Source organism: Leptidea sinapis, chromosome 14 (genome assembly GCF_905404315.1).
Source record: "Leptidea sinapis chromosome 14, ilLepSina1.1, whole genome shotgun sequence".
Lineage (NCBI taxonomy): Eukaryota > Metazoa > Arthropoda > Insecta > Lepidoptera > Pieridae > Leptidea > Leptidea sinapis.
Window position 1 is genome coordinate 5074975 of NC_066278.1, and position 23629 is coordinate 5098603.

General features: G+C 32.6%; 1 protein-coding gene across 1 annotated transcript in view; it reads left to right on the forward strand.

The window, feature by feature from the left end:
* LOC126967880 (B-cell lymphoma/leukemia 11B) overlaps nucleotides 1–23629 on the forward strand; it is a 53780-nt gene that overhangs the window by 15322 nt on the left and 14829 nt on the right. Inside the window, exons 2-4 of the mRNA XM_050812575.1 lie at nucleotides 17681–17857; nucleotides 18978–19181; nucleotides 20004–20189. Of these exons, the coding sequence (XP_050668532.1) occupies nucleotides 17681–17857; nucleotides 18978–19181; nucleotides 20004–20189 (567 nt within the window). The remainder of the gene's footprint in view (nucleotides 1–17680; nucleotides 17858–18977; nucleotides 19182–20003; nucleotides 20190–23629) is intronic.

The following is a 23629-nucleotide window of genomic DNA, read 5'->3' on the forward strand; positions in this document are numbered from 1 at the left end:
AAAATAAAAAAAGAATTATCAACATCGGTTCACCCAGTCGAAAGTTCTGAAAGTTTTATTATGTATGTTACATACATAAAAAAAACATACCGACGAATTGAGAAACTCCTCCTTTTTTAAAGTTTTATATACTTTAGATGAATATTTAAAAAATATACTTAATTAACAATACCGAAGCCAAAATAGTACTATAGAACTTTTGTCTGTTTATCCATGAATGATTATAATAACAAGAGGTCGAGACTTTACTTTTATGAAGTAACAACTTAAGAATACAGTGAAAACTAAATGAGAATGGCTTAGCTCCGTTGTGTTCCTTCTTTTCCAAGGAAGACCAATAATGATACTTAAAACCAACTTATTTTTAAATAAGTTGATCAACCATTCATCCTGTATACAGACGGCAAGACCAATGATTATTCTAATCCAGAATAAGCTAACGTTCCATAATACTTAAAAAAAAAAACAAAAAAAAACTTAAAAATGTGATTAATAGGTCCAGCCCTATTACAATTTCCTATTTTTTTCGAGTACCACCAAAATTAATGTCTACTCCCACGCTGTCAATGTTTTTGTGCTACTAAAGGTGACATCCAACCCTTTGGAATTCGGAATGGAACACAATAGTGTCCACAAAGGATTCCTTGACCAGAATCGGTACATGTGTGGAGTTTTTGCAAAGGCCCTTCCGCCTGACTCAATGTGATTTGATTTTGAATCAAATATCAGGTGTGCGGTTGATGTTATTTGGACTCCGCGGAATCTGTAAGACCCTTCTGATTTCGGTGAACAAAAAATATATAATTTAAAAATAAATTTATTCTAAGTAAGAACCTTTCTAGGTATTTGTTCGATTGCTTCAATAGTTTTCAAATCAAACTTTACTCTGGGCGAAACCTACTCTATCCTAATAATATCCGAGCAAATTTTTGAATATCATTTTTGGAAACTTACCGTAAATTAAAATTAGCTGTACCATTAATCTAAAAATTCTGATGAAAAACAGTTTTCTAATAGTACCTTATTGAAGATTGTGTATTTTTTACTGTACAGTAAACTCTTGTGTCTTCGACTTAACAATGCATTTTGGAGACAATTACGGGCTTAGTATCCGAGCAACTAATGTTACCATAAGCAATAATAAAAACGACAGAAATGAACTTCCCGTTGAACTAAAAACACATTTTTTTTAAATTTCCTTGTAAAATGATTCTCTTAAATTATAAATGTTAATAGCCGTATAACTTCTTCATTAATAATTTCGCTATGATCTAGGTGAAAGCAAACAGAAAGCAAAATATGACTTATAGTTATTACTTTACGGCGTATAATAGGTTGCAAAATAGACGAAGAGATCGCGAATTCGTCTCAAATCACGCGTCCATTGTCCATCTATAATTATCAGGTTGCTGAGGCATCGCACCTGTTTTATTTTCACACGACCCGCGTCAGGTAAGTTCCGAATGGGTCTTCCGATTATAATATAACTGTTGCTCTTTGGTGCATTTTAAAGTATACTATATATATAGGTATTTTATACTTTTGTTTATTTTAATTTCTTCTAAAGTTTAAGTTAAGTTTTTTACCAGTATTGTAATGATTATAATTTTGTTGTTAACATTTACCATAGTTGTTGTTCAATGACTGCCAATATTACCTATTGCGAGATCTTGTTTTGAAAACTGAAAGGTAATAATTATAGGTGCACGTGAATATACTAGCTTTACTAGGAAATTCTAGAAATATTTTTTTTTTAAGAAAGGTAGGATTAAAGTTAAAATATAATAAGCTATTACAGATAACAAACAAGGTAAACTAACTAATTAGCAAACAAAATTAGCAACATTTTGATGTTTCTAAAAAAATTAAAATTGTGGTAACAAACAAAAAAGAACACATGATATGATAAGTTTCTCCATCCTTTGAAATTGGCTTTCTTTTGGAAATATCAATTAAATACAAAAGAACAAATTACTTGCCGCATAAGAAATCACAGGTCGCGGTAATAACAAAAATCAACATACACTTAGCAAACGCCATGCGCAATTTGTTGCGAGCGACCGCAAGAAAATTGAATTATGGTATTGTTTAACACATCCCCTATTATTTGCGCCAGGTCACCAGATGTACGTCTGTTTCAATCTTTCTGGTTTTATTTACGTAGAAATAGTAAACATTGCTTGCGATGGGGTCACTGCGGATAGCCCATTTGTTAGTCATAATTTTGTTATACCTCAACTGCCAGGATAAAATTTCGAAAAAAATAATATTGCTTATGGTATTTTCTTTGACTAACGCGAGTGTTACACATTTAAATAAAACACCTTTAAAGGATTAAAACGCGTGTAATTGTAACTGTGTTTTTACAGTACCCCTGAAACGATATCTGGAAAGGTCTTGAAACATCGGGTTAACTAAAATAAAAATAAAAAAGTATTCTTTCTTTTCCGCAAATATCTAATGTAAAAACACAGTTACAATTACACGTGTTTTAATTCTTTAAAAGTGTTTTATATAAATTATTTCTCATGTACATATTTTTGCTCTACTTCAAGAGTCAACACTCAAGGTCTGACTTCTTGTGGCATAGATGGAAAAATAGTATGCTACTTAGAGTATGGTAAATGAATTAGGACATACAATACATGAATAAGGTTTCGAATCATTTAACATATTTTATTCAAGTAGGTACCATTTCATATGAATAATAAACTTAAAATTTAACAAGTTATTAATCCTATTTTGCCAGTTGGATTTCTCAACTGAACTGCGATACAGTACTGTTATTATTTCGTAGTGGATTCATAAACGCCACATAAAACCAATAATTCATGCTAGATAACACGACACAATTACAAGGCAACCATCCATTTACGCAGATCCGTATTCACTAATGCCATATTCGGAGTGACGTGCACTTTTTGCTATTCAAATAGGTAGGGGACAGTTGTATTTTTTCTTTATGAACCATTTCGCCGCGCAAACCGTGGGTGACGTATAACGCATATTCGCTCACACATTTGGGGTTGTGTGAAAAAAATTATAAATAAAATGTGAACAATGAGATGCGAGTGATCGGGGTCACTAGGAAACGGGATTTTTTTACCTGGGGGTCTTTTTTATAACAATTCTGGGTCTCAAATTTGATCGCTCGCCAGTCAGTCTGTGTTGATCTCCCAAGATGATCACATGTTGACTTTAAGTAGATGAGATCTTATATGCGTGTGTCCAGTGTTTAGACTTTCTGTGTTTTGAAAAAATGGATTTGTCTTCTCGGAGTAAGTCAAGATTTTTTGACTCTGGCATCGACTTAAGACGAAAAGGTACTATTCAGTCTTTGAGTTTCAATATCTACAACTTGTTTTTAAATTTTTGCTTATTTATTTTTGTTCGCATATGCTTTCGAAACTTAAAGTTAAATATTGAGTATGTCAAGAAAATAGTAGTACTATTTAATACTATTTCTCAAGATCATTTAAAACAGTCTCCCTGAAGATATGATTCTATTATCTGGAAATAAATTTAGGATTTTTTTTTAAATATGTAAATATGATCTAAGAAATACAACATTAATCCTTGTACAAGATTTTGTTGGTAGAAAATAGCCTGATACTGATAAAATGTTTTTGTGATCGAACTTAATTCTATTTTTAAATTTCTAACATTCTATCTGCTTCGATTAAAGTATTGACTTTTATCATCATAAAACATATTGTTGTGATAGTTATGCAATTCAAGTAATCTTATCTTAATATATATAAATCCAGTGTCCCGATGTTTGTTTCCAGTCTCATAAACTAATGAACGGAATTTAATTTCATAGAGTGCAGTTTAGTCCAACTTGAGAGATAGGATAGTTTTTATTTCGATTTGGGACCCATAGTTATTTTTATTTCCAATATTTGCTTCTTATATTTTCGGTGAGAGAATTGATTGATGCACGCTTTGACAGTTCTGCTGCAAATCAATTTCAGTATAACAACAGGGAGCATATTTTGCGAAATAATTCTTGATGTTATGTAGTTCATATTAATGACAAATTCATATAAAACAGTATTTTTAATTATGTACAGAACAATCTGTCAGTAATATATAAAATCTTACATCAAAGACGTATATTAAGGAATCCATATTAGTTTCTTATTAGGTTCAGTTTTGATTGTTCTGATATTTATTTATATCTGTATTCATCGTTAATGTAGATTGAGGGTTGCCATAAACGAGACAATAACCAATGTAGAAGATAAATTGGAAAGTAATAAGGCTGTGAAAATGATATCTGGCCCCAAAGATATCTTTATATGAATCTACGAATCAGAAGCCATTTACATTAACATATAAATGAGTGAGTTAGTGGACTGTTCTACTGTTTATATGGTGAATTGAATTAACTACAATTGATGAGTTTATGAAGTCAAACTCTGCTTTTTTAAACATTTATAAATTCTGTTGCGCAATCGAATATTCCATATTTTCTTTTAATTTAGTTTTGTCTGATGATAAGGATAAAAGCAAATTGATTAGGAGTTCAAAAAGCACTCAAGCGTGTGTCGTGACCAAAATTATTTCTTGCTGAAATTAATTAACATCTCATACCATAATAAATAAATAAATTAATTAACACCTCATACCATATTAAACTGTCAATAAATTACAATATAATATTAAAAATAAGAATACAGAATAATATAAGACCCATTGCAGTTAAAATTAACAAAAAATATATTTGCCTAATTTAAAAACATTTTTGGTGATAATTTTAATTAGTGTGAATGAATTGATTTTATAATTTTTCGCAGATTAAAACTTTCTCATTTAAAAATAGACACACTTAAATAAAACACTTTCACAGGATTAAAACGCGTGTAATTGTAACTGTTTTTACATTACATTTTTGCGTAAAAGTTACATTTTTATTTTAGTTAACCCGACGTTTCAAGACTGCAGATGAAATGAGTCAAAGATAGTATTTGTCATAGTTGTCATTATGAAGTTTAACGCCATTTATTGCCTGGGTGGTATTTGCTGTAGACAGATGGTTTTTGGAAAAATTTACTGACAGTTTCCTTTTCTTTTTTGGTATGTGTATATGGGTTATGATTTAGAGACTATTGAATCCCGGGTGTTGGATTATTTTTTTCATCTGCAGTCCCCCTGAAAACTAGATCTGGAAAGGCCTTGAAACGTTGGGTTAACTCAAATAAAAATGTAACATTTACGCAAAAATCTAATGTAAAAACAGTTACAATTACACGCGTTTTAATCCTTTAAAAGTGTTTTATTTAAATGTGTAACACTCGCGTTAATAAAAGAACATACTAAATAGGCACACACCAAATATTTCTCCCTGATCAATAGACACGATAGAAATAATGCTAAATCAAATGTTTACTGGCCAAATAGCCAAAAGTTTCGCCAAGAAATTTTACTGAACGTTGTGGCAATAAAACTATATTTAAACAGTTATTTTATTTTATTTGTAAGTTGACCGCTTGAACGTACTTTAATACTCTATTGTCTACAAAGAATGTTATAATTTGCATAAAATATCAATAATAAAACTTGGTACACTTATGAAGATAACGCGAACGTGTTTTTAACTTATTTGTGTAACAATAATTACTAATGGTTTTTTTATAAATATAAAAATAACTATCCTAACAAATATAATTTTTAAGATAAATTGTTACTAACATACAATTACTAATACTACCACTAACATTACTAATCTTAGACTAATCTAAGAAAAATTGTTACTAACTTATACTACTAATACTTAGGGATGTAAAGTGTCCGAAATAAAAATGAAATGATTATTATTTATAGTCGTGGACATAAGTTGAAGACTAAAATTGTTTTAGGAGAATCTGTTGGTAATGCTTGATTGTATAGATTACTATGCTGTTAGTAATCGTGAGTACAGTTTTTACTTAGCTCTGGTATTTCCGAAAACTCTGTACTTATGAGTTTAATGTGAATTAAATACACAAATTATTATCAATAAGTAGCTTAAGTAAAAACCATAAAAAAATTATTCATCATAATATTATGCTATGGTACTAGGTATATTTTTTATGTCAAAATAAGTATTTATATTATGTGCTTATATTGATTTGAAAATAACTGTTTAAATAGCTTTTTGTATCCAGATAAGACCACCCAATGTGTACCTATACATTTGTGTAATAAGCTTAAAAATATATATAAAATAGTTATAAATTTTATTTTTATGTCGCTTTGTACGCTATAATGTATCTATCTATCATCTTTTTAGTTGATTGCATCTACCAGTGGGAGGCTCCTTTGCAAAGGATGCCGGAAAGATTATGAGTGGTAACTATTTCTGCCGTGAAGTATTATGTGTTTTGGTCTGAAGGGCGCCGTAGCTAGTGAATTACTGGGCAAATGAGACTTAACATCTCAAGGTGACGTGCGCAGTTGTAGTGCAGCTCAGAATTTTTGGGTCTTTTAAGAATCCTGAGCGGCACTGCATTGTAATGGGCAGGACGTATCAAATACCATCCACTGAACGTCTGGCTTGTCTCGTCCCTTATTTTTATAAAAATAATGGGCAGGGCTTATTAACTACCATCAGCTGAACGTCCTGCTCATCTCGTCCCTTACTGTCATAAAATAAATATTTTTAAAATTTTAATTCTAAGTTATTAAAATCGGATGTAACATCAAAAATGCATTGCAATGAGAAACCATATTCGAAAATTTCTTCATATTACCCTCATTTATTAAACGAACATGCGTCTGCTAATTATGTCAGTTTTATAGCAGCTTCATTCATCCAAATCTCATTATAATCGCTAGAATGATACGTTAAAACTTAAAAACGTGGACGAGCCAAGAAAATCTGCAACTCGTATATTATTTATGCCAGTTTTCAGTGTAAGGGTTGCCAGAACTCCGACCGGACGTAGTTTTATGACCCCAGTTTTATTGCACAGGGAACACTATATCTTGGGTGTAGGAAAATATAGACGCTTGTGGAAGAGGATCTGAATTATGTCATGCGTGGTCAGAACTGAATAGTTTTAAAAGATGTGCTAAAATTATTTGTAAATTAAGTCTTAACTCTTACTTCCTCTTACTTCCATAAGGAAAAACATTTAAATTTATTTAATAATTCTACACTTTGAAGTGAAATTAGAAATTTAAATAAATTATGAAATTAAGAAATGAAATTTATATTTAAATACTGACGTAATCAATGACGTTTTGTAGAACGTCATTGGACGTAATGCAGTGTCAGTAGAGCATTGTGGAATCCTAAATGAATCTTTTTTTAATTTATTTTATTTTAACTGAAACAGCAACATTTTATGTAAGATATGAGGAAAGTAAAAAATGTTATGAATCGAAAAAAAAAAAGAATTTTGAATGTATCCTCTTTTAATTTTTTTTCTAAGTATCTGATAAAGAGTGGTACTTAAGTTAAGCTTGTATTATCTTTAAATTGACATTAAATATATAAGATTTTTTCATATTGCAAAAAAATATTCAAAAAATTACCATAAATGTATAGCACCATAGATAAGTAATAATAAGACACTTCAACTGTATGAGTATCGCAATAAGTTAATATTAAATACTTAAAAAAATATGTCAGTAATTAATGTGTTTATAGATTATTACTCATATTTATCGCGACGACTAATACGGCCCTCGATGTAATAGAAACAATTGCTTCCAATAATTAGAGTCGGGCAGTTAACGGCAGCACCAGAATTAAGATTTTTGCCATAAACTTGGAGGAAAGTGCTGAGGATTAGGGGTTAAGTGTCCGCTCTAACGGGTATAGTGGTGTGACATGTTGGGTATCGATGTCGATATTCATGTAAGCCATTTGTTTCGGAAAACAAAACAACATAGTGTATAATATAAGTAAAATATATATATTTTGTATAAAAATCAACTACTATGGCGGCTGTGATTTTCTGATTGTTGTTTATTAACACTTTCTTAAGAATAAAGTAAGTAAGTAAGGGTAAAGGTAACTGCAATGTAACTGCTGACTTTCTGATACATGTGAAAAGAGTGACCACCCTCAGGCTATTTAATATTATTATTTTATATTATTTAATTATATTGTGACGAAATTTTATTGATAAAAGAAGAAACCCATTGTCTTCCTTGCGCTCGTTGGTCTCAGGGCTAAGACATTAATAATTTATTGACATCAAAAAGAATTCTAAAGGTATCAATTTTGAGAAAATAAATACATGCCCTTTTAAATGGGTAGTAGTTTTTGACGATCAATGAGTGATATTAATTTTTTTTTACATAAAATTTTAGAATTTTGGATTGAATCACTTATGCACATAAAATTCAAATTTGTATCACATTGATTGGCACCTAACCATTAACCCTTCCTTCCTTACTTGATATTTTTAGTTGGTAAATAGCAATAATATTTACGCATATAAGAATCATAAAAATAACATGGACTGTATGGCTTTAATGAGGTGTAAATAGATGGGAGTAATTGTTTCATCGACAAGGGCACACCACTACGTCTCACAGCGTTGTGCACACCGTCCGGTGTCGTTTTTATTGACACTCGTACCGTGACAAATACCCAACGAATAAAAGCCTATAGTTCTTTCCTACAGAATATTTTCTCACACAATATAACGTAGCATTTAGTAATCTGTATATTATGTAGTGCTGGAATAAGGTCGAGTGAGATTTGTTCTATGTTTGGAATCGACAAATGACAGTTGGAACTGAATTTTCTTGCTAAAAGCTAAATAATGCCATTAATATAATAATACATATATAATTTGTTTTTTACTAAAATAATTGGATCAGAAAAGCGCAAAGATTTCTTAATGCTGTATTAACTATTTTTAATTTCAAATAAAAATAGTATTTAACTATTACTGTCTCACAGTAACCTTAACCCAAAGTTATAATTATTATACAGAATAAACTAATCTACCGGGTTGAGCTTTGACCTATTCATTCAAACAAAGCCAAAAGTAACAAATTTTACACAGTCACTTAAAAACTAATATTAAGGACAGTTTCGAGTCAAAGTCAAAAATGTCTCACTGTCAAAAATTTTAATGCAAAAATTAAAACTGCTAAGGACAAAAATTCAAATTTTTGTTGCATTTTTAAGTCCACTCTCAAATTTCACCCTAAATACAATTCCGTGTCCCATAGAGTGACCAAAAACAATTTTCAATAAATATCATCTTACGTAAAAATTACGAGAGCCTAATCCACCTAAAAAAAGAAATTTACAATTTCATATCCAATTCTATTAAGGGTTGTCCATTTCCCCAGGCGCAGTATCAACTTACACCTAAAGCGAAAAAAGAGAAAAAATTCAAATCAGTCTAACGAAGAGGCCAATACTCTGGAGGGCACTGTTTTTCTTACGTTGTGGTCTAATGTATATCTCTGTAGTATTTGATCTTAAATTTTAGGTCTTAAATCTCAGAAAAGAAGATTTAAGCTTAAGCCACACGACATAAGCAATTACTTCATCAAGGCAAAGGTTATACGAAAAACAACTAAATTTTTTTATTGTTCATTCGTAAGGTAGCATTACTTTTTCTTCTTACAGTGCTACGTTGATAGGAATATCCAGATATTTGGATATCTGATCCGAACATCTCTTCGGACGGCCTCTCGGTATTTTCCCTTCTACCTTCGAGACTGTAATTAGTAGTAGACTAAAGTAACATTTACAATACATATTGAGTATAAACTAATCTATAAGATGTTGCTCTCACTGATCGGAACGAGAGTTACATAGGCGTGTGTGACAGCTCAGTGTTATTCAATACCCACATCAGTGCTCAGTGCGCTTAAAGATGTCTTCACACAAAAAACCGTTTTACTACAACTTTAAAAATCTTTTTCGATGCGATATTAAGGTGTGAGTTGTGCAACCCTGGCTTTTACATCAAGGTTTGATTCTAATTGTTTTAAGACGTCTTGTATTTAAACTTTTGATTAAAATTCAAATATTTTTATTAAAGATAGAATCGAACGTCAATAACTACCACTCATTTGAAAATATATGTGAAGAACAGGCGCAAATTATATATTTATATTTTTTATGCTCGATTTAGCAGTAGAAGATCATCGTAACACTTCAGTAGACTCCCCGTGTTTTCTTTGCCAATATCATAGATATCAATAACACGATTAGTGTGACCCGACCTTAATTTGATTTGCGGTCGCAAATTTTTTCTCTAGCAGGTAAAACGTGGCAAACTGGTAATTCGGTTATCGTGATCCAATCGTAATAAGCTTGTCCGTTAGCCTGTCTATTGTGTGGGCCCTCTAAATTAGGTTTGCTCCCGGTAATAGAATTACCTACACTTTTTATACGACATATCGCTACTATGCTTTGCAGTGAATATATTATTGTTGCTATATACCTAGCGGTAAGGTTAAAGCGATGGATGGTCTGCTCGATCAATAATTCCTCTCTTATTAGTAATAGTGCGACTCTTACTTAGTGTGTACTCTTGTGTGTCGTCTACCACATTTATCATGGGGAGTGTTCCGAAGAGCTGTTTAACCTGATTCCTAATTCCGCCGAATTCCACCTTCGCACGACACGCCACAAGTTAGGACATCATCCCCACCATCTGGATGTGTAGCGGTCCTCCACAGTTCGGTTTTCAAGGAGCTTTCTTCCACGTAGTACAAAGCTGTGGAGTGAGCTTCCTTGTGCGGTGTTTCAGGGACGATACGACATGGGTACCTTCACAAAAGCGCGTACACCTCCTTAAAGGCCGGCAACGCTCCTTTGATTCCTCTGGTGTTGCAAAAGATTGTGGGCGGAGGTGATCACTAAACAACAGGTGATCCGTACGCTTTTGTCCTCCTATTCCATAAAATAATAAAGTTAATTATTTACACTGAGTTAATGTAGAACGAGTAAGAGTAAAGATGTATCTTAATACATCTACAGCTGCGCCCAGAATACACGGTTTTAAATCAATTTAAACAGCTTTAAGAGTGGTCAATAGTTTCTTTAAAGTTCTTCTCATTCAAGATCAACTTTTTCGAAGTCGTGATGAATTAATGTATGTCTTAAAACTTTGAGTTTCATATGTGTGATTTATAGACATAAATTAATAAATATTTATTTTAATGTTGACGAAAGAGTTAAGGGACGATTAGGAAAAAAATGCTATAAATTTAAATATTAGTTATAAATTTTATAACAAAATTATACATTCAAAATAATATTTAAATTTCATGAAATATAGAACTACTATGTCTAGACTTCTAGTTTTAAGTCTTGCAAGAATATTATATCTATTTAAAAGAACAATATCTAAAAGATTCTAAGAAATTTATCTTTTGTCTTAACAGAATGAATCCCAACATAGAATGATGACTTACCTTTGTTTTTATAATATTGTATTGTCATTTTCTCAACATGAAATAAGTACAAGCAAATGCAATTATTCAAACTGCCAATACTTTCCCATAAAATCGATGGGCAATCAAAGTTTAAAATGGCGTCTTAAAACTTACAATAGCACAGCCTCGCCCCATCCACGCACATCGATTATATACTAAAATAAACTTGTATATAGCCTGTAATTATTGGAACAGGGGTAGGTAACAGTGACGTCATTAGAAACTTGTTGACACAGTCCGCCTTTCGCTTGAATAGCCAAATGTACGGGGCGTGGTGTTTACCGTGCTTGTATTACTTGTCAACAATTGCTTTTAAAACAGCGTGCTTTATAAATCTTAACGGTGCCAGGAAGAATCCATTATGTACCGAAATATTATTCATGTATATACACTGATTTATTAGTACATACATACTTTTTATGCCGCAAGATTTTTGTCTCCATGGCTGTATACCTCTTTTACTTCACATTACTCTCTAGTGTTGATAGTTCTACAAAACACAAGAGTCGTTTTTTTTTAATGCAGTGCCGCTCAGGATTATTGAAAAGCCCAAAAAATCTGAGCGGCACAACAATTGCGCGCGTCACCTTGAGACATAAGATGTCAAGTCTCATTTGCCCAGTAATTTCATTAGCTACGGCGATAGAAATAGGCGCCGTTGTGGTTCCCAAAATCTAACCGGCATCCAGTGCCATTGCTCCTTTGAGCCTCCACTCGTTTAGTGAGATTGGAAACACTCTTGTGGTTCCTGTGGTGATGCAAGAGAGTGTGGGCGGAGGTGATCACTTCATTTTTTGATGAAAAATAAACCCGTTCCAATAAAATACAAAATAAAAACATCAAATACTCGTTTATGCTGCAAACTTTATCAATATATATTTTTTTTAATTTGACTTAATATAAATAAACACACTTATACTTACTATAACATTATTTAAGAAATATTGTTATAGTTGTCTTATAAGATAAGACTAACATCTTACCAAATGTAATTTGAATTTGGTGCTGATAAGGCAGACCTATATCACCGCATATGCTCGTGTGTGACGCCTTAATGAATACAAAAAAAATAGTATCGCAACAATTATACCAAAACAGCTCATAAAAAGGTACAAAACGTCGTTTGTACTTCATCGGAATTCGCCGACATAAGGCTTTATTCGTGAAGCCCTTTGAACTCAATGTCCATTTCCGACAACTTAGCCCATTCAAATACTTATCAAAGAATATGATGGAATTGTCGCTTTCAATGAAAACAAACAAGGACGACTTGAAATTTGAATATCCAAGCTTGTATTAATACTAAAATGCTAATTCAGTTATAAAACAATATTATTAATAGTTCGATTTTCAATGTTCTGATTGATTTCGGCTGTAATATCAACCCCCGCATAATTTTCATTGTTATTACTTTTGCTTGGTGCTAAAATGTATTCGCATGGAAGCTACAATAGGGCTGAGATCCCCTGCCAATTAATATTGGCTACGGTGGTCACGATTGTGTCAAAATTAGACATATTTTTTTTTGTTTGATGCTGAATTGTAAGCGGATAGGTTACATTGAATGCTCTCAGAACTTTGTATTTTTTTTATTTCATTTAATATGTATTGTATCCAGAATTCTACATTCTGGACTTTCTTACGTTCCCTTACGGTATTATAGGTTCTGTCAAAACTGATCTTATATAAGGTGTTTAAAAAACAGTGATGTCTCAACTTCTCGCGAGAGGTCGTGGGTTCGAGTCCCGCATCGAACATAAAATTTTGTTTTCAAAATTTTGTTTTCAAAATTTTATTTGTGTATAAATCCTAGTAGTGAGGGTAATCACTTTAAAAACATAACAAATTGTTTAGATTAACAATGATCTCGCAATTACTTTGGTATTATAACTTCTAACCGTATAGTGATTCATTAATTAATAATTTGAATACTAAGCAAGCTCTTTGCACGAGTATTACGTAAATGTATGTCTGTCCAAAATTATAACGTATCTGCATATGTATTTCATTTTTCAGGCTTTTAAATGAATTCTGATGTACAAATAATTGACCTAATCGAGTAAACGAAAATAAAGGCGATAAAATGCGAATATCATATTTAGTTAAATAACTAACTAACTAACATCTAGTTATATTTAATCGCATATTACATTAATTATAAAGTACTCCATGTAGTTCGCTAGTCGCAAATATAATTCAAATTTGTACAATGTGAGAGTGTCTCTACAATCATACAAGTCGTACAGAGTTGACCTTTTCTGCGGTGTAAAAAACAATGCACAGATTTAACTGGCACGACGCGGTAACGAGCTAATTTAAACTTTTTGGTGACTTCGAGGGGTGACTCCCTACGTCACCTGAGGCGGTGACGGCTCCGGCTAGACTGAACTTACAATAAATCACAGATAGTGTATAGACAGACGACGCTTTGAACATTTTCGGGGACACATTAAAATAATGCATAGATAATCGGGTGTTCAGATTTAGTTCTTTTTTAATTAGTTCGTTGACGAAATATAAAATCACAAAATCAAGTTTTTTTTGTATTTTTTTTATGAAAATAAAGGACGAGGCGAGCTGGACGTTTAGGTGATGGTAATTGACACTCCCTTCCCATTACAATGCAGTGCCCCTTAGGAATATTGAAAAATTCCAAAGTTCTGAGTGGCACTACAATTGCGCTCGTCACCTTGAGACATAAGAAGTTAAGTCTCATTTGACCAGTTATTTTACTAGCTACGGTACTAGATTTAGAAGTTCAAAAAAAGTAGCCAGTACTTTATTGTTGATTGAACCGATTAAGGATGGTTTCCCAGTACCGTGTCATTTATCAGAGCACAGTTTAAATTTCATTTAAATTTTCATTCAAAGGAAAATCAGTGCGTTTTTTGCTGTACGATATAGTGCTCACCTGAAATGGACCATCATTTATTGTTGGTAACTCCTAGACAATCATAAAACATAAAATAGATTTCTATGTAGGTGAAACTTATGTAAAGAAAACAAACTAAAACTACCCTCACGAAATACCAATCGCATTTAAGAACCGAATCAAGTTCTAACATTGAAAGTTCCCCAAATGTAGAGCAATATCTATAGTGTAAACGCCGATAAATCACTGGTCAATCCAATACGTGGGAGTGAAGTGTAGAGCGCATGTGTCGATTTGACCACTGTCCATTTAGGGGTGTGGCTAGGTGAACCCGAACGAGTGGTGATAGGGTTGATCAGATAAAGTGATAACTCGTAAATTCCAATATTAGTTTATTTATTTATTTATTTGGGCAACTAACAAATTACACTCCTTACATGCTTAAACTTAAAGTATAATAATAATTTGGATAAGAGTTAATTCACTACAGCATCCAAAAATTTTACTACGCTTATAAGACAGTAATTTTAACAATTTAAAAGCGAAAATTTATAAATATTATAATATATAATCGAAAAATAAAAATGAAATATGAAAACAAGTTTTCTAAGTCACGTGTGTAAATTAAGTATTTTTTTTTTATATTCAGCAAGCGAAATGATACAATCAATGTTCTGCGATTTGGCCAGTGAGTTATATGATCTACAGAGCCTAGAAATAGTTGCGTTTTGACCCAGATTAGTCCTAGATTGTGGTACTACAAGCAACGAATAGGCATTTTTCTTTTATTAATTTTAGAGGAACGTTTATTTTGATAGCAAGTAAGGAGAATCTATTTCACCGCTAAAAATATTGTGTAAAAAAAAAGATCTAACACTATTCTTCTATCCGCCAGTGGCATCACACCGTAATGTTTTAGATTTGACAGCTCTTAGATTGATTCTCTAGACCCTGCCATTTTCTACTAAAAAGCATATTCATAATTTTCATTATAGAGTCAATTAACATAAGGGATAGTTCACAACGAAATTTAAACAACGGAAGCGCTAAAAAATTTAACACGCGCCAGACCGTACGCCTGAGTAAATCCTAAAAAACTGCAATCACATATTTACATAAGCCCCCCTAAGCAAATCTAGGTAACATTGTAAACAGAGAGTGTACCATGTAGTTTTTACACCATATTAATTTAGTTCTCTGGTTACAATCGACCCCTTGTATATATTAAGAAAGTACCGGCCTACTTCTACACAAAGAGATTGAAGGAGAAATAATAATAAAAAGGAATGTTAGGGAGACTGCATAGTACTTATGTAAAATTAGCTCGAGCTTCTTTGATGTGCCGACCAATTGTGCGAGTCTTGAATGTGAAAACGCCTTTATAATTTCGTAGCGTCGAAACCAATGTCGGCTTATTTATTAGGCAATTAAATTCTTTGCTAAGTATCTGCTTAAGTCCCCGCATGTACTGGGGATGTCAAATCTAGGGCTGCGAAAGAGTTTGCCGCAATTTTTAGTCAAAACATTTATTTATTGTTTTATTAAATCAATTCTAATGAATCTGTAAAGTTAATATTTATACATTTATTAGCATAAAATGTAATTTTCTTTAAAATGTATCAATATCGACTTTCTTACAAAAATACCAGATTTATTTTATATAGTAATAATCATTTTTGTAAAGATTAGCTTTACCCTATTTCATGGGTGATTTAGACCCCGGTTTCATTGGCTGCATTATTTCCTGATTAAGATATTCAAGCACTTGTTTGTAATTTAATTCGTTACTAAGAAATGTTCATAATATAAATTGTTGGACATGGGCACCCAAGTAAATATGTCACGCGGTCAAATAGAACAATTTTTTGTCAGTCGGAATTAATTTTATTTTTCTTGGTAAAATGTCTCCAATGTGTATTGTACCCCTGATAATGTGTTGACTAGTTTAGGTGTAAAATCATAACAAACACACAAACAAACTCACATTCGTATTATAAGAAGAGTTAGAATATATAGAAGCACCGGAGGCGCAATAAAAAGGTAGAACCGTTAACTATCTCCACGTTCCCCGGTTCGATCCTCGCCCGCCAACGTAGGTATTGATAACAAATGTAATTGACAATTACAAAGTGTTTTTATGAGCCTTTTTGAATAACGATTACTTCAATTTCACTTTGACATATTTGCATCGACTAAAGAACCATAAAAAACTAATCGCGAAACATCGATTAAACTCAAACAGTTAATTTTTGCACAAAAATTCATTCAAACGTTGAAATATTTAGGTAACACCGAAAAGTAAATTACAGATAATTTTAATCTTTCAATTTTACCACCGGAAATTACATGTTGCATTACGCATTCAATTTGAAGTCAAAACACTGTCGCATCTGTTCAAGGCGTTTAACTTTCATATGAAAAGACCCTAAAGGCGTACCATAAGATTTAAAACAGTTATTATAGCCATTGTCCTATTCAGAGATAAGTGGTCAATCTCACAACTGACACCTTCGAAGCCGTGACTCAAATTACATATAATTTAGTCTCGTCCATATGTCACTTGAGTAATTTTGGTGAGCAATTTGATGTACAGCTTTCATGGCATATTTTTACGGTTTTTAGTCAAATCACTGCTTTATTTGTTCCTAAAGTTACATTTACGACTCGGTAGTTTATATTTAAATATCTTTTGTTGCTTATAGCCCGACCTTTTGTCTCTATAAATACAATAATATCGCGTAAGTAATTTTGTAGGATCTCATTAATTTGATAAAATCAGTCTAATTCAACTCATTCGCTTAGATTGCTGGTGTGGTAGATACAGGATTTTTTTTTCAATTAACATTTTAATATTAAAAATACTTTTCAATACGTTTACGTATATAACTGTTTATTTAAATCTAAGAATATTTTACATAACTATTTAAATATGTACATAATTACAAAAAAAAAACATTAAAAAAAAGCGCGTAACCTTTTCTAAAGGGCTGGCAACTCCTCTGGTGTTATAAAACCAGGGTGACCAGTTCGCCCTTTCTGACATAAGTCTTCTCAAGTAATTTAATTCTCCAAAATAAAAATTGTTTTTCATTTGTCGCTTTTTGTGTGCCAAATTACATTCATATCTTTCGAGCCGTTTCTGTGTTAAATTTTATCCTATTACAAGATATTCTGTGCGTGGAGCTGTGGAGTAGTAGGACTTACGACACAGCCATTTCTTAATAAAACATTTAAATATATTTATAGATAATTCCTGAACAGTGGCTGGGACTTTATTATAAAAGTGATTACCCTTAAAGCTATTATGTATCTTATAAGTTCTATTGACACCGACAAAATCAAGTCTCAGAGCTTATGTGACTAATATATGTTTGGACATGGAGTTCTAATGTAGTGTATTTTCAGCGGATGCGGACAGCGCGGCAGAAGGCGGTGGGTCACCAACACCTGGTACGCCAGCGGACACGCTCACGTGTGGAGCGTGTCGAAGAGCGTTCGCACTCTCAGACATCGTCCGCTTCATCCAGCACAAAGTATCCTCCTGTGATAAAGACCTCACCTCCTACCATTGCTACAGTACAGGTAACAACCTACTACATATTAAGTATTTAACAGTGTAACTATATTAGTAGGTGTTCAATATACACAAAGTAATCATCATTGCTGAGACAGCGTTCGTGAGAAAAGTTTTCGTTCGAACTTTTTTTGTCTGATTTACTTTGCAAATCTGACTACCACCAAAAAGTCTTTTCAGTTTTCCTCACTCACGAATAATTTGCCTTTCTCTTGGTAACAGACAGTTGCAGTACATCCATACTAGTGGGAGAATACCGGCTAGATTATGGTTACCACAACCGCTCCTTTTTCTGCCTTGTTTCATTCTAAACGACACCGTAGCTAGTGAAATTGAAGTGACGTTCGAATTTTTGGGTTTTTCATTGTAATGGGCAGGGCGTATCAATTACCATCAGTTGAACGTCCTGCTCGTCTCGTCCTTGTTGTCATATAAAACTGGTGTTACTGACGTCTATGTGCAGCTATGTTCACTTATTATTATGCGGGAAATTCCCCGATTGCCTCTTCTTGTGTAAAGAGAATGTAGTGGGCAACGCTCTTCTGCTTGAATACAAACAAATATTACTGTAACTTAAAAGTTAGCCATTTGCTATCCCGTTCCATTTTGTGAAATAAAACAAAACAGTAAATTATTTATATGCAACTGTACCTATGCAATTTAGATGTTTCTAGAGGCAATGGTTTACATTTATTTATATGTATGTAAGTTTAACGTATTTACATAATTTTATTGCTTTTTCTATTATGAAAGACTTTATCATTAAGATACGAAGATCATAGTGAAATTCCACACATTTAAAAATATACTAATAATCAGTTAATGTTTACCTCATGTGTTATTAATTTAGTATCTCCAATAATGATGACATATATTTGTTTAGTTAAATAAATAATAAATATTTGTTCCAGTTGACCAAAACCCAACGTAATTCTTACATACGTTATTATCTATAATTACCAACAAAAAAGTCAATTAAAACGTTGAAAAATCCAACACAAATTCAACACAAAATTTTATCAAAAACTAATTTCCTCCACTGACCTTCGCGAACCAAAAGTAATTGCATACTGAATTGTCATTTAAACATTTCGATTACTAACCGGATACATTTTAACTCGTTTTTAGGTCCAAACTCTGATCCTGAAGACGGTTCCAGGCCAGGGCAACTTGGTAATGTCAATTCAAGTGGACGGAGACCATCGTTGCTGACAGCGAGAAGACCTCCTAATAGTCGGATTCATACTCCACCTTTGGCAAGCCCATCGATAGCACCTCCAGATTTATTGGAAGATGGCGGTGCCTCAAGTACTCCTAAAAGATTGTTAGATGGTAAGTTTTCAATAAGTGTATTACAATTTGTTGTTTTAAACCCTCACTTCTGTGATTAATTACACAAAATAAAATTTGAAAAGAAAATTTATGAAAAATGCGGGACTCGAACCCGCGACCTCTCGCGTTCCGTGCGACCGCTTTTCGAACTGAGCCATCCGTTCGAGTGACGTAGAAGAAGAACTCGGAAAAGTTTTGTTTTCAAATTTTATTTTGTGTAACGTTAAAGTAGTAGTATACGGACGGACTCCCTTCCCTAAAATATGGTCGAGGGAGGCGATGGCTGGTCCATGCGTCATGCTCGTGAACGGGTGCTACTCGTGGTGGCTGGATGGTCTTGTTACCGGGAGGTCTGCTTGATGTGTTTTTTTATTATTATTATTTTCTTTAAAGTTAAAGTTATTATTTATTTTATTTTATGAAATGCTCACATAATGCCTCTATTTATTTACGGTATGTGTTGATTGATGCAACTACTATACTCAATAACTCTTAAGTATTAATTTACTTTTTTTTTTCTTTTTTGACTTACTCGTGTAAGCCTTTAAGTTTTTGACATTTGAGTATTTTTGTTGCGTCACTTTGCATATATTGTAATTGAAATGATTTGTAAAACAATTAAAATGTAAATTGACTTAAAAAAGTGGCAATGAGTTTCTTGCTACTTCTTCTCATTAGCTCAACCCTTTACGAAGTAGCGGTAAATTCAATAAGAAACAATACAGAATTATAAAGCATAGTGTACGTTTCACTTTTTATGTAGTACTTTTAGTCTAATTTTAAAAATAAAGATTAAAAAATGATCTTTATTTTTTTTAATAGACGCAGACGCTGGAGCATCTACTCCAAAGAGGAGAGCATCAACGTCCCCGATGCCTTCCAGCTCACCTGATGAAGATATCAAACCCAAGATCAAACAAGAGCATATGGATACGTCAGGGTCTCCGGACGACCATAAGAAATCTAGGACAGAAGTTGCTGACGCGGAGTCCAACACTATGCATAGTGGTAAGAACATGTTAAATTACTCACATTCTTATGTTTAATAGATACTTTTACGGCCTTACAAATAAACTTGGTATAAAATTAAACCTGAGAATACACCAAGAATATGCAAAATGTTGACTATATTCCTGACAAAACTGTCAATACAATGATAATTATCCGAATGTCAAGTCGCCTTGTAAATAAACGCGGGAAACGTTATACGTCCGAATAAACCAATCACAAGCAAAATCTCTATTTGAAACCTACTATTGGTATATATATATATAGCTCGTCGACGTGAATTTCAGTTTTTCACAAATGCCGCAGAAATCATGGATTTTTCCAGGATAAAATGTAGCCTATGTCCTTTCCTAAGCTCTATTCCATCGCTGTACCAAATGTCATCAACATCGGTTCAGTAGCTCCGGCGTAAAAGCGTAAGAAACAAACTTACATTCACATTTATATTGTATTTGTATTCCCGCGACTTCGTGCGCGTGCAATAGTTACTTTTGAGCAGCATTTTTTTTTAAATATACTTACTTTACAAATAATACACTTAAAACTGCTGTGGTTAGTATATTTTTATAAGCTACCAACTATAGAACTTTCATCCCCCTTTTTCATCCAATAGGTCTTAATTAAAAAAAAGTTAGAACAAATATTTATTTATTTATTTCTTATCAAGTGCCTAAATACAAATTTTCATAATGACGAACTTTGATACGAATTTCCACCCTCTATTTCAACCCCGCCAAGCCTTTTATTCGCGTAAAAGGCTATAGCTAAGGCAGCCTATGTCCTTTCCCTAGCTCTTGTGTATCTCTGTACTAAATTTCATGAAAATCGGTGCAGTGGTTTAGGCGCGAAAGCCTAACAACCTAACTTACATTCACGTTTATAATATTAGTAAAAAGGCATAAACGGCATATATTTTCTCAAAATTGATTCCTGTAGAATTCTTTTTGATGTAATTTCTAATAACTACTAGATACTACTACCGCTTCGGAAACAAATGGCGCTCTGAGAGAGAAGAAGCGGCGCAAGAAATTCTCCCAGCATTCTTTTTTTGCGCTCTTTTCAATAAAAATATACAATATTGTACAGTCATTTCTATCGCTATAAAATAATCACAATGGGACTAGCCCAGGCTGTCCGATCATTTAGATATTCAGCAGTGGAGTAATAGGATTTACGAAAGAGCCATTTTTTAATAAAACATTTAAATTTATTTATAGATAATGCCTGAACAATGGTTGGGACTTTATTATAGAAGTGTAGGTATACATTTATCCTTAAAGCTACTATGTATCTTATGAAGCCTACTAGAATTAGTTACAAGCAATCCCTTATTTCTAGTGTTATAATAATGAAAATCACTATTAAGAGCAAAAAGGTGACGATTTTTGTGTAATGATATGTAGTACGGATAAAACCACTATTGATGGGATAATTACTAATATTAAAAATTAAACAGTTATTAAGCTTAGTATTAATAAATGAGTAGCTTCCAAGCTTTTATCTTTCGAAGACAAATCTCTGTCGTTTGTAAACTTCTCTAGTTTAGTTGTTATTAATGATTCTTTCGTATTGCTGTCAACTTCAAAAGATATTATTGTATATGGAGACAATTTTATCGTTACGCTTAATCCTTTTAACTTAACACAAGACGTGCAAGATGTTGCACAACAACAATGTTGGTCACCAATTGAAAATGCTTACGTCACTGGACTGTCATATATTTCGGATCGGAGTTAATCTTTCGGTGTCTGTACAGGGTGTTCTTTATCCGGCTGTCAAATATAACATATTATATATTTTTTAATTGTTAAGATGGTCATGGATTTCAAAACGTGAAGATAGTTTTTTTTAAATGAAAATTATTGTTGTTTGCGCATGTGCTGCTTCAGAATTTATAATGTATGTATGTATATGATAACATTATACGATCCAAAAAAATTTGGTGAAAAAGAATTATCCAAGTCATCGAGAAATACATATTTCTCGCAAGTTGAAATCCATCATAATGATAAAATAAATTAATTATTGTTTGCTAACTAAATTATTTAGATCCTTTTAAGCAACTACTACCAGTACCAGTGGGAGGCTCCTTTGCACAGGATGCCGGCTAGATTATGGGTACCACAACGGCGCCTATTACTGCCGTGAAGCAGTAATGTGTAAACAATACTGTGTTTTTGTCTTAAGGGCTAGTGAAATTACTAGGCAATTTAGACATCTCATCTTATGACTCAAGTTGAAGAGCGCAATTGTAGTGCCGCTCAGAATTTTTGGGTTTTTCAAGAATCCTGAGCGGCTGATCAGCTGAACGTCCTACTCGTCTTGTCCCTTATTGTCATAAAAAAAACCAAAATTAAATCTTCCCTTTCATAATGGTGATGAACGTCGCTTAACGTTAAATTTCATGTGATCATGTCAATCTCTTATAATATTATGTCTTAATCTCTCAACAATATCAACAAATAAACAAAAATAGAACCTGGAACATCTGTATACGCGAGCAATCTTGCGGGGGTGGATCGAAAAATAATCTATCCAAGCATAACCCTTTGTGCTAGCAGATGTGCCGTCATTTGACACTTTTGTATTAAACCGTTGCACAACAAAAGCCTCCTTAAACCCGAAAAGTGTGTACCGTTCAAAATTTTCAACCCGCATTGAGTCAACTGCTTTAACAAAGACTGCAAAATGTTGCTTTAAATACAGCACGATCGGCAGATACTCAACAATCATTTACAAAAAATTTTAACTGACACATATTTTTAGCAGATTGGACTGTAAAATCTGCAGAAGAGCTAGAAATACTTAGCTAGTTTTCATATCAAACGCAGGCTTAGCATTAACTAGACAATTAACGAAAATAATTTTGTCATCCAAGTTTCCGAGACTAACTAAAAATGTAAAACTATAACCCATATATTTTATAATGTTCCCCAGTAATTTTTTTGAGTACGATAAAACTCTTTAACTTTAATTCAATTAAAAAGCAATTAAATGACTTAATTGAAAAATAGATAGATAAGTTGAGTGTTTTTGGAAATAACTATTTATTGTTTATTCACGTACCGACCTATTGATGTAATGTTGTAAATATTTTAATAAATATATATATTCAAAGTTAAGTCAAGTAATATTCTTAATGCATGTATTTAATCATCAATTTTCATTTCAATATTGTTAATTACATTATTCATATCATCTCTTTGTAAGATTTGAAGTTCAGAATAAAATTCATACTAAGAATTATTATAAACAATAACCTATCTAATAGCCTTCAAAAATATAGGATGACTTTCACCACAATTCGCCGTGTCACGTCAGTTGCAGATTTCGTTCCAACACCAGTTGTTTCTGCTTATTGAGTTTATATCTCCAATATTAACCCTTTCAAGTGAGCTGTCAAACCAGCTATATTCAATAACGTTTGTCCAATTATTATA